We start from the raw sequence: 15817 nt of genomic DNA on the forward strand, positions 1-15817 counted from the left end.
AATGTAAGATTAATAATGTAATAATAATAATGTAATAGTAATAATGTAATAGTAATAATAATAATGTAATAGTAATAATGTAATAATAATAATGTAATAATGTAATAATAATAATGTAAGATTAATAATGTAATAATAATAATGTAATAATAATAATGTAATAGTAATAATGTAATAGTAATAATATAATAATAATGATGTAATAGTAATAATGTAATAATAATAATGTAATAGTAATAATGTAATAGTAATAATGTAATAATAATAATGTAATAGTAATAATGTAATAATAATGATGTAATAGTAATAATGTAATAATAATAATGTAATAGTAATAATGTAATAATAATGATGTAATAGTAATAATGTAATAATAATAATGTAATAGTAATAATGTAATAATAATGATGTAATAGTAATAATGTAATAGTAATGATGTAATAGTAATAATGTAATAATAATAATGTAATAGTAATAATGTAATAATAATGATGTAATAGTAATAATGTAATAATAATAATGTAATAGTAATAATGTAATAATAATGATGTAATAGTAATAATGTAATAGTAATAATATAATAATAATGATGTAATAGTAATAATGTAATAATAATAATGTAATAGTAATAATGTAATAGTAATAATATAATAATAATGATGTAATAGTAATAATGTAATAATAATAATGTAATAGTAATAATGTAATAGTAATAATGTAATAATAATGATGTAATAGTAATGATGTAATAGTAATAATGTAATAATAATAATGTAATAGTAATAATGTAATAATAATAATGTAATAGTAACAATGTAATAATAATGATGTAATAGTAATAATGTAATAATAATAATGTAATAGTAATAATGTAATAATAATGATGTAATAGTAATAATGTAATAGTAATAATGTAATAATAATAATGTAATAGTAATAATGTAATAGTAATGATGTAATAGTAATAATGTAATAATAATGATGTAATAGTAATAATGTAATAGTAATAATGTAATAATAATAATGTAATAATAATGATGTAATAGTAATAATGTAATAGTAATAATGTAATAATAATGATGTAATAGTAATAATGTAATAGTAATAATGTAATAATAATGATGTAATAGTAATAATGTAATAGTAATAATGTAATAGTAATGTAATCATAATATATTAGCAGTACAAATCTAAAGTACAAATCTAAAGTAATATCGGATACTTTTACTTGAGTATTTCTATTTTCTGCTACTTTATACTTCTACTCATCTCACAGGTAAATATTGTACTTTTTACTGCACAACATTAATCTGACCGCTTTAGTTACTTTACAGATTCAGATTATTAAAACTAAATACAAACAACTAATAACTGATGATGTAATACTACAGATTATATAAAGTAATTCAATTACATTTATGTTTCTGGTTTTACCATGTAGAGTCTTCTATAAATAAAATGTATTATTATTATTATTAAAGTACTAAACCAACAGAACTTGTTTATTTGTCGTCTCACATGAACCTGTCCTCACAAGAGGAGATCACTATATGTGTATATATATATATATATATATATATATATATATATATATATACACATACATACATTATCCCACTCAGGAAAAGTACTTTTGGTCAGACTGCATTTTCTGTACAAGCTGCACTAGAATGGAACTTCATAAATGTTTTTATTGTGTGCTTTGTTTCTTATCAAATACACCAATAAATAAATAAAGTGGTGACACATCACTGCATCAATAATTATAATAATATAATAGATGTTATTCTGCATCACGAGTACTTTTACTTTTGGTAACTTGTATTTATTTTGATGCAGAACTGTTTGTACTTCTACTGAAGTAAGATATCTGAGTACTACTTCCTCCGCTGTGTTTTACTTGAACTCAACTCTAAACTTTTTACTGTAGAAAAATGATGAATTATTAAATGTGGAGGTTTAAATAGCTTCATAGCACTGAAACAATAATTGACCTCTAGCGTGCATCAAGGCTTGTGTGCGTGACTCGATGTGTTGCGTAACCCTGAAACACTCTCCACTCTTAACCTTGCTCTCCATCCGTCATCGGTTAAAGTGTCTCTTGAGATGTTAGAGCGATACGGTTCTGCATTCCCGTCACTCACGCAGAACCAAATAAATCGTAGTTTTGGCAGCTGACCTGCGCTGCAGGCCTGTTGACGGTAGGAAGGACCGGTCGGTCCTGCTGAGGGGGGTCTGCTGGTTTACTGGATTACTGCGTTCACTGGTGACAGGATGCTGAGCGACATGTTGGCATCGAGTCCCCGAGCAGAGAAAGTCGTGCAACGCGTTTGGCGTTAACCCCGGAGGCTAGAAGGTCAGCTTCAGGGTGTAGAAACGGGTTCCTCAGCATTCGCTCGCTCTTATCTCCTTCCTTTGGAGAGCAGAGCGTGGATTGTTGGCGGTGTTGACCGGGGCGTGATCGACAGGCGACGAGCGATGGGCCTCTGTGAGCTGGGTGTGTGAGGAATGAGGACGTAAAGACGCTCGTTAACGAGCAGGTGGCGAGGACTCAACTGTGTAAACATCATATTATCACCCAAAGGACAAGAGACGCAACGCAGAACAAACATCACGGAGTTCAAGGAGCTCCTTCAGAGCTAAAGTCCAAACCTGGAGACAAGAAACCCGACTGAGTAACTTTAGTTTAGCATTAAAAGATTAGAAAGAATTCAAGATGCAGAAGTCTGCTTCTAAGGACCAAACACACGTTTTCATGACATTTAGGACGTTTACGGAGCAGCTTGCTGCAGATCTGCACTGAAGGTTTCTGAAGGTTTCTGCCTTTAAACGGAACCTTTTGGTCCTTTAAGCTTTTTAATGATTGACTGGAGACAAACATCCAAATAAAGAGAAACTTCTGACTCAATAAAATGTGCAAATAAAAAACAAATCAGTGGTTTGCACACGTTTTATGAATCATCTTGTTTTCTCCGTAGTTAGAACGACTCGCTGGATTAAGATTCAGTTCTTGAACGTCTGTGAAGCTGAAATACAGAAGCAGCTCTTCAGACCTGAGTCCAGGTCTCTGAAGCATCACGCTGACCTTCAGCAGCACCGACGTGCCCACGAGCAGCACCATGTGTGTGGTCTGTAGCTCCGCTTGTGTACATTTAGGAATTTCAGGTGAAATATCTTATGAAACTGAATAATCGACTTATTGTTTTTGTATTTGATTGGCTGAACGAGTTCCGTACGGTTAGAATAGAAGCGCTCCGTCAAAATGTAACAAGCGGCTCCTAGCTACACGCACATTAACGTTATCCGTACTCACCTGACCTCTGACCTCTGACCTCTGAAACACAAGAGAACATGATTATTATCTGGTCCAGTGTTACTGCTTCTACTACAACGACAGTACTACCATCATAAAATTACTTCTAGTCTAGTACTTCTTTGACTACTATGCTACTACAACTATTGCTTCTATTATTACTAAAAGAAGCCATCGTAGAACTACTACTACTTATTATACTACTATAATAAGACTGGAATATGTCTCCTGTCATGTTGTTGATGGTGTTTTAATGTGAAAGTGTACTTCCTGTTTCAGCCCCTCGTGGGTTCTTGTTGCAGCTCGTCAGATGTTTCATGTATTCTCAGTTCTTCACTTCCCCTGAATCACCAAATAAAGTCGTCTTCTGTTTGAAGAAAACAATAAACTGCTTCTGTCGTTTTACTTTGAAGGATCACAGTTTTTTAAATGTTGTGGTAATGTGAAGAAACAAAACATCACATCCTGTGAACCAATCACAATCACCAACGTCTTCATAATAATAAAGATTCACACGACTCACTGCTGGTCTGATGAGAACAGAAGGACCTCTGACCTACATCAACCTGTCCCCCCCCCCCCCCCACCTGAGACACGAGTCCCCGAACACGTTCCACCAGCGACGGGACGTTTACAACAAAGCAGTCCAAAGGTCACACACACACACACACACACACACACACCTGTCTCCCTGCCTCACCTGTTTTGCACCTGTTGGCTCGTGATTGGCTGCTTGTCGGCTCCAGGAGGTTTAAATAGGAGGAGGGCGTCCTGCAGCTCCTCACTCTCCTCTCGGCAGGAATCTTCATCCATCATGTTCTCCTCTCGCATCTCCTCCACGTTCGGCTCCGGCGGCTCCATGAGCGGCTCCATGACCAGACGCGTGTCCTCCATGAGGGCCGGCAGCGTGTACGGCGGAGCCGGAGGCTCCGGGGTCCGCATCTCCTCCTCAGGAGGAGGAGGAGGAGGAGGAGGAGGAGGAGGAGGAGGAGGAGGAGGAGGCTACAGCTACAGCGCGTCCACCTCGTCCGGCGGTGCCGACAGCAACTCCATCGGGAACGAGAAGTTCGCCATGCAGAACCTGAACGACCGGCTGGCCACCTACCTGGAGAAGGTCCGCATGCTGGAGAAGAGCAACGGGGAGCTGGAGCTCAAGATCAGGCTGTTCCTGGAGAGCAAGGTCGGCCCGAGCACCAGAGACTACGGAGCCTTCAGCGTCTCCATCTCTGACATCACGGCCAAGGTAACTCCTCCTCTTCATCCTGCTCCTCTTCATCCTGCTCCTCTTCATCCTCCTCCTCTTCATCCTGCTCCTCTTCATCCTGCTCCTCTTCATCCTACTCCTGTAGTATCAGTAGTATCAGTAGTAGTATCAGTAGTAGTAGTAGTATCAGTAGTATCAGTAGTAGTAGTATCAGTAGTATCAGTAGTAGTAGTATCAGTAGTATCAGTAGTAGTATCAGTAGTAGTAGTAGTATCAGTAGTATCAGTAGTATCAGTAGTAGTATCAGTAGTAGTATCAGTAGTAGTAGTAGTATCAGTAGTAGTATCAGTAGTATCAGTAGTAGTATCATTGAATTCATAAACATAACGAATAATAAAACTTGTGTTTGTACTGTAGTACTGAACATGTATTCGTGTAGTGTGAGTACTCTCACCTGATGATGTCACTCTGATGTGATGATGTCACAGATTCAGGCGGCCATCAAGGTGAACGGAGCGATTCATCTGAACATCGACAACGCACAACTCGCTGCAGACGACTTCAGGACCAAGTGAGTGACACACACACACAGACACACACACACACACACACACACACAGACACAGACACAGACACACACACACACACACACACACAGACACAGACACAGACACAGACAGACACACACACACACACACACAGACACAGACACACACACACACACACAGACACAGACACACACACACACACACACACACACACAGACACAGACACAGACACACACACACACACACACACACACACACAGACACAGACACACACACACACACACACACACACACACACACACACAGACACAGACACAGACACAGACACACACACACACACAGACACACACACACACACACAGACAGCCACAGACACACACACACACACAGACACAGACACACACACACAGACACACACACACACACACACACACACACAGACACAGACACACACACACACACACACACACACACACACACACACAGACACACACACAGACAGACACACACACACACACACACACAGACACACACACAGACAGACACACACACACACACACACACACACACACACACGTGATACGTTATACTGTTATTTTGTTGTAGTCATTTATTTTGGGGTTTTCTTCATAAACACATTTCTTATAATCAGGAAATCAAATATTGTGTTTGCATTGATTCAAACACACGTTCATGAGTATTTAGTGACTCTTCAGTCAAACAGCAGCTCTGACGTCTTCACCGCTGCAGGTGGGAGACCGAGCTGACCATGCGTCAGTCGGTGGAGGCCGACATCGGCGGTCTGAGGAGGGTCCTGGACGAGCTGACCCTGAGCCGGACCGACCTGGAGATGCAGATCGAGGGCCTGAAGGAGGAGCTGATCTTCCTCAAGAAGAACCACGAGGAGGAGCTGCTGTCCTCGCGCTCTCACATGAGCGGTCAGGTGAACGTGGAGGTGGACGCCGCTCCTCAGCAGGACCTCTCCAAGGTGATGGCCGACATCAGGGAGCACTACGAGGGCATCGCCGCCAAGAACCAGCGGGAGCTGGAGGTCTGGTTCCAGACCAAGGTAAGGCCGTCACAGCACCTCCTGCCGACGCTGCCCGTCCGGTGCATCGTGTGATCGAGCGTTTGTTTCCCGCAGTCGGAGACTCTGACCAGAGAGGTGGTCACTCAGTCGGAGACGCTGCAGACGACCAGGTCGGAGGTCACGGAGGTCAAGCGGACGCTGCAGTCGCTGCAGATCGAGCTGCAGTCCATGTTGGGCATGGTGAGGCAAAAGTACTACCACTGTGTACAAATACACTGTAGAGGGTAGAAGTCCTGCATTCACAATGTTACTGAAGTAATTAGTATTGAAGTAGTAAGTAACACGTTTTTAGAACTCATACATATTTGTATTATGAAGTAGTGTGACATCAATGTGAACGCTGCTAACAAACTAAATAAAAAGCTGAACTCGTGTGTTTGTGTGCAGAAAGCGTCTCTGGAGGGAACTCTGGCTGAAACACAGAACCGGTTCTCCGTGCAGCTCTCTGGGTACCAGACGCAGGTGAGACAGAGCAGCTGTTGAACTGCGCGGCTTCATGTTTCTGCACTTTGACTCGGACTCTGACCTGAGAGATCTCCTCCTCCGCCTGCAGGTGACCTCCATGGAGGAGCAGCTGATGCTGCTGAGGGCCGACCTGGAGAGGCAGGGACAGGAGTACCAGATGCTGCTGGACATCAAGACCAGGCTGGAGATGGAGATCGCCGAGTACAGGAGGCTGCTGGACGGAGAGAGGTGAGCGCGCTGAGGTCGTCACCTCTGTAGGAGGAGCTACTCAGGTTCAGACACGACGAATTAATATTAAAGTAGGAAGTAACAAGTAGTTAGAACTAATAAGTTACTAAGTAGTAAGCAGGCAACATGTAATGAAGTAGTTAAATATGTAGTTGTTATATGTAGAAGTAATTCTAAGTACACGTACTAGTACTCTATAGTTATACTACTAAAGATCTTCAGCTCACAGTGATCTGTTTCTGATTGGTCCACAGCGTCAGCTCCTCCTCCTCCACCACCACCACCAAGCGGACGGTGGTGGTGATGGAGGAGGTGGTTGATGGGAGGGTGACGTCCTCCTCCACCTCCTCCACCTCCTCCGGCATCGTCCTGAGCAACTGAGCTGCTGCCGGGGACGACCGCCAATCATCATCATCATCGTCGTCGTCGTCGTCGTCGTCGTCGTCGTCGTCGTCGTCGTCGTCGTCGTCGTCGTCGTCGTCGTCAACTGATGTTAAGAATGTTATTCAAACAATAAAACGAGTCCTAATAAACTGTGTTTGTTGAAGTTATTCTCTATTTTACGGACACTAATACTCTGATAACAAGCAGTTTACATTTTAGAGTTTTATTGTTCAGTGTTTGAGTTTCGTGTTTTCTGGTTTTTATATATTTAGTTTTTGAGGATCAGCAGCTTGAATGAACACGTCATGTTTAAATATTCTGAAATCCAACAATATTTAGATCTTTAAAAAGTATTTAGAGATAATAAATAAACAATATTTAATATCTAGTTCTTTGAATCACTGAGGAGCTGCAGCACGGCGCCGCCTGCTGGACGCTCACTTTGTCGCCTTACTTTTTATTTTGTTGTTTTTCCTTTTTTTTATTGTTCCAGTTCAGGTTTAGTTTTTCATAAAAGATATCATTTGTATTTAGTTTAGCTGCCTATTTTCATTTTAGTCTCAGTTTACATGAACAAAGAGCAATAATATGAAGATGAAGGAAAAACAAACGATCCTGAAATAAATCCACTTTCTGCTGTTTTTTCTGTTACTTTGATCCAGTCACACAACAACTAGGAGCAATACTTCATAACCAGAGACCTCGTACAGTCATGTGCAGTAGGACCATGAACGCATCACGATGGAGTCACAGCGCCTCCCTCTGTCGGTCCTCCTCAACATTCATCGATTCCTCTTTTAATGAAGTTTCTTTTTTTTCCTTCTTGACATTTAATTGAACCTCTCAAGTGAAGCGTTTTAGTTGTAGTTTCCTGCCAGAGCTCTGCAGGCTGATTCACGTCCCGGATCAGCAGAGAACTAAACTCACATTCTTCATCTTTCACTTGATTGACCCCTCAGGGCTTCGCTCCTCAGCACAGATCATAAACAAATACTCCTCTAGATGTAACAGCGCTTTAAGGGAAATGCATGATGGGAATTTAATTTAGTTTGAAGAAACTGAATATTTCTATGAGGTCCTGGGTCTGACAGGAGACGAATGGGACGGGGCGGTTGATGAAGTGAGAGGCTGATGAGGGAACGAGACACCGGTGAGCAGGTCACGGACCTGCAGGGCTGAAGGGGGAGGTGAGCAGGAGGAGCAGGAGCCTGCTGATAATGAAGAGGAGCAGAGACGTCTGTACTCGCATAACGACAAGAGCCTCAGTTCATGTGTAGAGACACCATTCTTAAATGTTACTTTAAAAATGGGATTTGAGGGATTTAAAAGTCTTTAAAATGTTAAAGTGCCATTAAACAATAAACTTTAAGGACAGATTGTCTGACTGAACTCATGGTCTCTGGGGAGAAGCTGAATGTCCACAGAAGCCTGGAGGAGACGCCGCAGTCTACTGGTGTGACCGGACATCATCCCGACGGTGTGACCGGACATCATCCCGACGGTGTGACCGGACATCCCGACGGTGTGACCGGACATCATCCCGACGGTGTGACCGGACATCATCCCGACGGTGTGACCGGACATCATCCCGACGGTGTGACCGGACATCATCCCGACGGTGTGACCGGACATCATCCCGACGGTGTGACCGGACATCCCGACGGTGTGACCGGACATCCCGACGGTGTGACCGGACATCATCCCGACGGTGTGACCGGACATCATCCCGACGGTGTGACCGGACATCCTGATGTCTCGCATTCGTTTCCTATTTTGCAAAACAATCTCACTCCGTGTCAACGATACAAACGCAGAAACAGTTTCTCACATTTGAATTGTGACTATAAAAAGTTGACCGTAGCTCCAGTGAGCTTCAGGCTCTTCGTGATATTTTATCGTCTTCAAGTCCAATGAAATAGTTGTTTTGTTCTGTGAAGACGATGTTTGTTACAAACGTTTTACGAGCAATTATTATTGTTCTGCAAGTGAATCGCCTTATTGAGGGCTTTATCAGATCCGAAAACTTACCAAAGTCGGCATTCATATCAGGACTGGTGAAAAATGTGATGCTATGGGTCCCTCGAATCTGAAAAAATTTCTCGCTGGCGCCCCCTAATCCCATATGTCCAATTAACTTGAAATTGTACACGCACATGCAACCAAATGAGCTCTACAAAAAAAACCTCTTGGATCCCTAAGCTCCACCTGCCAAATTGCCATTTTGAATTTTGTGAAAAACACATTTTTGCAAACTCCTCCTACACGCTGAGTCCGATTACTACTAAATTTGCTGTGGATCAGTATTGGATCTATATAATACAATTTTATCAAAAGATTTTTGATATCTCATTTCGTTTAGAAAATGTGGACCAATGAACTTAATAGGGCGTGGCTTTGTTTTTCAATACTCATAACTTCAAAACTATTTAACCTATAATCGCGAAATCAGTCACATATGTGCACATCGCATATTGTTACATACCCTACAATTTTCAATCCATTCAACTACTATGGAGCGATACAGTAGTTAAGCCATTTTTGGCTTTTTGGACAATCTTCATCGTTTTCAGGCGTTTCTGTGGGAACTCCTCCCACAGAATTCATGCGATCGACTTCAAATTTGGTTAGGGTGATCTAAAGATATTAATGATGAAAAGTTGCTAAAATGGTCTACTGACATTGAACGACTTTCATTTTATGTGGCGCGCATTGCCGTGGCAACGCATCATTCGCCATGAAAAAGGAAGCCTATTTTCCTGTGGCTTAGGATGCTCAACAAGCCTTGGATCTTTGCACAGGTGTCATAGGTGATGGAAATAAATATTTCATATGGCTTTTTGGCTTGACCGTTAAAAATTGCCTTAATAGCGCCCCCTACAAATATTCAAAATCGCAGACCCAGCGCTACGTTTGACATACATGTATGAAATTTGGTAGGATTATGCATCACATGAAAATTTTAAAAAAAGTACCTTGGGACAATGCTCTAAAGTTAACGGGAAGTCGGCCATTTCGATTTTTGTGTGAATTTCCCCTTGATTTCTAGTCGCTATACTTTAACAAACTCCTCCTAGGGACTTTGTCAGATCCACTTCAAATTTGGTCAGTATAATCTAAAGACCTTTGCAATTAAATGTTACTCAAAGCTTTATGTTTGATGGAATGGCGTAGCTGTGGCGTGGCGGCCGCTTTACATGATTTGCCGTTAAAGTCCCAAGGCTATCATAATTTATAAAAATATTTTTTCCATTATCTTGTTTACTCATTGCACAGCTACTGTGCTCCTCAGCTGCTCTGCTTCAGTGCAGCTTGTTTTAAGTAGAGCTTTGATCCAATCAGAGTTCACCTCTGTGTCTCTAGGTAGAAGAGAGGCCCCAGGCCTGCAGACTCACCAGTGAATCCATGTGCAGGTTAAGTGAATGGGGACGATGTTGTTGATCGTCATAGTGTTCAACCAATCAGATCTTTAGTTTGACATTCTTTGACGCGCCAGAGCGGCCTGCAGGCCTACAGCTACGTCAGCATTACGTGCAGCTCTGAGATTCAGCGTGTGCTGTGATTGGTCAGTGGGCGAGCACGTGACTATCGTGAAACGAAACATAACAGCAGAGGCTTAGTCGGAGTAGTAAGAGGTTTTTTTTACCTAGCTTTGTTTTTTAACACTCAGTGGCTGAAGGAGGAGAAACAGATTAGTGAGTTGGGATTAAACTCTTTGTCAACAAAGAAAAGAGGATGTGGTCAGCATTTGGTAAATCAACTGGTTCATTTTTTTACATCTAATATCTGAATGGCTCTTGAGTGTGCAGCAGAATGCGTGTTGCTGCTGTTGTTTTTCCGTTAAGCTAGTTAGCCTAGCCTCCCAGAGCACTTGCGGGGCACAGCTGTTGTTGTTCCGGTTCAGAGGTCACACAGAGACGTTGTCTCCAATGAGCGCAGGAAACATTATATTTCCTACGATTTAAGCTTCTGCATTTTCCAAATGCACTAGTATTATTCAAACGTTTTGTTCGGTTTGTAAGCCTCGTACTGAACGGTTTAATACGAATACGTAACGTTATATAGTTACAGCCCAAGAAACGAATAATAACCCTAGCTGTGGCGTCATCATGTGGTTATAAGGTGGTGTTTCAGCAGTGAAGGCCCAGGTATGAAATGCACGGCCCGCCACTGGTGCCAAGTCAAGACTGACGGTTATTGTTTCACTAATCTTCAGCCCCTCCCCCAAAGCCTCAGGCTGCGTGTTATGTACCTCTGCTGTCAACCCTTAAACGGATCATAAATTTGATCATAAATTTGATCATAAATTTGATCATATCTATGATCCGACAGTGTGCCGATGTCTGAAGAGCGAACTGTGATCAGAAAATGGAAATCAAAGATATTATCTACAGTCTACACAATATTTATGAAACCAGAGATAGGTGACACCACCGCAACGATACTCTTTTGTATTAAATAAATGTCATTTAGTTAAGCTGAGTATGTTGAAGATATGATTAAAGATGCACTTCTTTGTATTTTTTACTGTTGTGCTTAGAGATAGTTTTCACATCGCAACAGTTGGGTGAATAACTGAATTACTTCTGATTTAACCGTTTGTAAAGTGAACCGTTTCTTAACAACTGCATCTTGCATCATAAACCTACAGGTGACTTTAACACGTGTGTCTCTGTGAACTTGTCCCGTTTCGGGTCAAATGTCAACACTTTTCTTATTAATCCGACAGTGAAGGGAAGTCAAAAAAACACGAAGAACAAGGTCAACTGTCAACTTTGATGGCAGGATTGTTTCAGTCTTGTGACTAAGAAAGAAAATGTAAACGTTGAACGTCTTTGTTGGAGTTGATTGGCAGACGGTTTACAGAGCTTAAGCTTCATTCAGAGCTGAGGTGTGTCACAGTTGGGAGGTTTTAAAAAGACACCAGAGGAGAGAATGAAGCCAGCGGGAGCAATGAGTGGAGTAATCCAACGAGATCAAACTCTATCAAAGTGCCCCTGAGCAAGGCACTGAACCCCATTGGACATCAGTCAGAGTCTGTAATTACGCTACTGAACGTATTAAATGTGAAGCAGCGTGTTCAGTCAAATGTCCTGCCGACAATGTTGATTGATTGATCGGATTAGATGTTGAAGGTTAGATTGAAAGCGTTATTGTTGTTCAATCATTCGTCCTGTCCACTCCGGCCCTGAGGTGATCCCTTCTTAACACAACAACCAGGTTTGAGTAAATCCACAGCAGCAGTCCTCACATTTCTCTCACGAAACAATCTCCACCACTTTGGTTCAGACTGAAATATCTCAACAACTGTCAGATATTTTGCCTTGAAATTATATAAAGACATTTGTAATCCCCAGCAGATGAATCTGTCTCAATGTGGTGACCGTTGTTGGTCTTGGTTTAGGATTTGGCCTTAATTTGGGACTTGATCTGGGGCTTGGTCTTGACTTGGTGCTTGTTGATTTTAACTATCTTTTATGATAATTTGATTACTATTAATAACTCCTGCAGCCGGACTCAGGCCCTTTGTCATAATGTAGTTGTAATGTTTTTATTATATCAGTGTGTCTAAATAAAGTTAATCAACTTATAACAATCTAAGTCTGACTAACGTTACGTTGCCTTTCAGCTGTGGTTAAGTCAAAATAACTTGTTTTAACAAGTATTTTTTTGTCAGCGTGGAAGCAACAGTTACTGTATTATTAATGTTTGGAAGTGAGCCGATTCCATTCTGTGAGACTTTGTGTTGGGACTTGTTAGTCTTAGCTTGGGACTTGGTCTTCATGTTGGTCTTGACTTGGTGCTTGTTCATCCTAATAAGCGACTTGACTCGAGTGTGCAGCGGGTTCCTGTGCAGGTTGAATGCACTCACTGTTCCTTACTTTTGAGTTTGACAAATGGACGTAAAGAAAGTTTTTTCTGAGCAAAAGAAGAAGACACGGTATCAGCCTCAGTTCTGCAGAGTGAAGCCTGAACTCAACCGTCACAACACGACGAGACTTGAATCGAATCAAATCCAAATTAAATGCGAGTGGACGATTTAAAAAGCAGCAGAGATCAGCTTCCATACGAACTAATAATACGCTCATATCTGCATTCATTCAAGCAGAGATAAAAACCACAACTCATCACAACTATGAATCATCCCATCCTGCAGGAGAAAGAGCTGCTTTGGCCTGAAGCCGGAATGTGTGACAGCAGATTGCTGATCATCAATCAAACGTCATCATTCCTCAGATTAGTCTGCTGCCAGCGTAACGGATTAACTCTTCACAGAGAAGCAAAGAACACGAACGCTCTCATAACGTTAACGAAAATATACACACTACTGTTCAAAAGTTTGGGGTCACTTATAAATGTCCTTATTTCTCAAAGAAAAGCACTGTTTCTTTCAATGAAGATCACATTAAATGAATCAGAAATACACTCTATACATTGTTAATGTGGTTAATGACTGTTCTAGGTGGAAACGTCTGGTTTTTAATGAAATATCTACATCGGTGTATAGAGGCCCATTTCCAGCAGCTATCACTCCAGAGTTCTGATCGCCTTAGAAGACTAACTGATGAAAACCCTTGAAAACAGTTGTGCTGGTGAGAGAAGCTATAAACGGGCCTTCCTGTGAGCTAGTGGAGTATCTGGAGCATCACATGTGGGTTGGATTATACTCAACATGGCCAGAAAAAGAGAACTTTCATGTGAAACTCGCCGTCTGTTCTTGTTCTGAGACATGAAGCTATTCCATGAGAGACATTATGAAGAAACTGAAAATTGACACGAAATTGTCTGAGTGACCCCAAACTTTTGAACTGTTGTGTACGTCGAGTCACAAAGACGAGTACTTCAGTATTTATGTTTTATTTACTACATTTCAGTGGGATGTATTTTTTACTCCACTACATTTGTACTTCAGCTTTAGTTCCTTTTAATATAAAACAAATATGATACTTATATATTATATGATGTAGGCAGTGGTGGCCGTCAGGGCCTGCAAAGCCTTCTCTGCTGGCCTAAACACAATCAGAGTTAGAGCTATTATATAACTTAATAATTCTTCTTAATACACTACATGTATCATAATTTATAAAAACATTTTCCCCATTATCTTATGTTCTCATTGCACAGCTACTGTGCTCCTCAGCTGCTCTGCTTCAGTGCAGCTTGTTTTAAGTAGAGCTTTGATCCAATCAGAGTTCACCTCTGTGTCTCTAGGTAGAAGAGAGGCCCCAGGCCTGCAGACTCACCAGTGAATCCATGTGCAGGTTAAGTGAATGGGGACGATGTTGTTGATCGTCATAGTGTTCAACCAATCAGATCTTTAGTTTGACATGTTGGGCGTATTCTTTGACGTGTCAGAGCTGCTAGCTGGCCTACAAGTACGTCAGCATTACGTGCAGCTCAGTTTGCAGCAGCAGCTCTGCAGTGAGGTGCAGCGTGCGCTGTGATTGGTCAGTGGGCGAGCATGTGACTATTGTGAAACGAAACTTAAAGTAGCAGCAGAGGCTTAGTCGGAGGAGTAAGAGTTCAAATTGAAAGATATGGAAGAAATTATAAAAAACATTTGCTTGGTGTAGATTCTTTTTTTTTACCTAGCTGTGTTTTTTTAACACTCAACGGCTGAAGGAGGAGAAACAGATTAGTGAGTTGGGATTTAACCGTGAGATTAAACTCTTTGTCAACAAAGAAAGGAGGATGGAGTTTGTCTTTGAGTGAACAGCATTTGGTAAGTGAACTGCGTTTGTGTTTTTAAATGCACTAGTATTATTCAAAACGTATTGTTGGGTTCGTGAGCCTCGTGCTGAACGGTTTCATACGTGTGTTGTTAAACTCCTGGAAACAAATAACCGTAGCTGTGGCTATTAGGTGATGTTTCAGCTTGAAGACAGCAATGAAGGCCCGCGTATAAAACGCACGGCCCGCCACTGGCTGCAGGACTGTAATACTAGTCGACCAAGTAGAACACAAAGGATCTAAAAGTGGCTCCACAGTGACGTTAACGTGCATAAGAGAAAACATTCTAAATCACATAATAAAACTGAAAGGAGCCCCTTCGTATAAAAAGTACTTTTCATGCATGAAGGACATGTAGCTGAAAAGACTTTTACTTGTAATAGAGTATTTGTACTTTTACTAACAATCTGAGTACAACACTTCCATTCATGTGTTCTTGTATATAAATGATCGTGTTATGAACATAAAAGCCCGTTTGATGAAGTAAGTCAGAGGTTAAACAACCACAGCTGAGATACAGCTGAGTGTTTGTGAGCCGCACGTTGCCCTGATGATACATCAACAGTTCTCTGGCTGTCAGCCGAGGGCGTTTTCCCACAAACGAGCAGCTGAAGTGAGACGCTGTCAGAAAGGTGAGCGCTCGGTGCCAGGAGGCTTTTCATTCGTCGCCACTGCCATCAGTGAGCTCTTTGTGTGGAGATTAAAAAAAAACTGCAACGCCAGCAGGAACGGGATCAACAGCGAGAGGTGAATGAAAGGAGAGAAGTACTTATACTCTGAACTTAGAGTACCATCATACTCTCAAGTTACAGTACCATAATACTCTGTTATAGTACCATAATACTCTCAACTTATGG

General features: G+C 41.2%; 1 protein-coding gene across 1 annotated transcript; it reads left to right on the forward strand.

The window, feature by feature from the left end:
* The first annotated feature begins 4118 nt into the window (after positions 1 to 4118).
* On the forward strand, positions 4119 to 7364 carry LOC306709599 (keratin, type I cytoskeletal 50 kDa-like). Its single transcript, XM_079177809.1, has 7 exons — positions 4119 to 4556; positions 5006 to 5088; positions 5816 to 6134; positions 6210 to 6335; positions 6543 to 6617; positions 6709 to 6848; positions 7103 to 7364. The coding sequence occupies exons 1-7, from the start codon at positions 4128 to 4130 to the stop codon at positions 7227 to 7229; spliced, it is 1299 nt and encodes a 432-aa protein (XP_079033935.1). The 5' UTR covers positions 4119 to 4127; the 3' UTR covers positions 7230 to 7364.
* The last annotated feature ends 8453 nt before the right edge of the window (positions 7365 to 15817 follow it).

Source organism: Pholis gunnellus (assembly GCF_910591455.1).
Source record: "Pholis gunnellus genome assembly, chromosome: 17".
Lineage (NCBI taxonomy): Eukaryota > Metazoa > Chordata > Actinopteri > Perciformes > Pholidae > Pholis > Pholis gunnellus.

Bases quoted from the DNA above. Each gene is read 5' to 3' on its own strand.
- LOC306709599 (XM_079177809.1), top strand. From the start codon at position 4,128: ATGTTCTCCTCTCGCATCTCCTCCACGTTCGGCTCCGGCGGCTCCATG. The intron at 5,089-5,815 runs GTGAGTGACACA...TCACCGCTGCAG, and splicing joins GCAGACGACTTCAGGACCAA to GTGGGAGACCGAGCTGACCA. The intron at 6,849-7,102 runs GTGAGCGCGCTG...ATTGGTCCACAG, and splicing joins AGGCTGCTGGACGGAGAGAG to CGTCAGCTCCTCCTCCTCCA.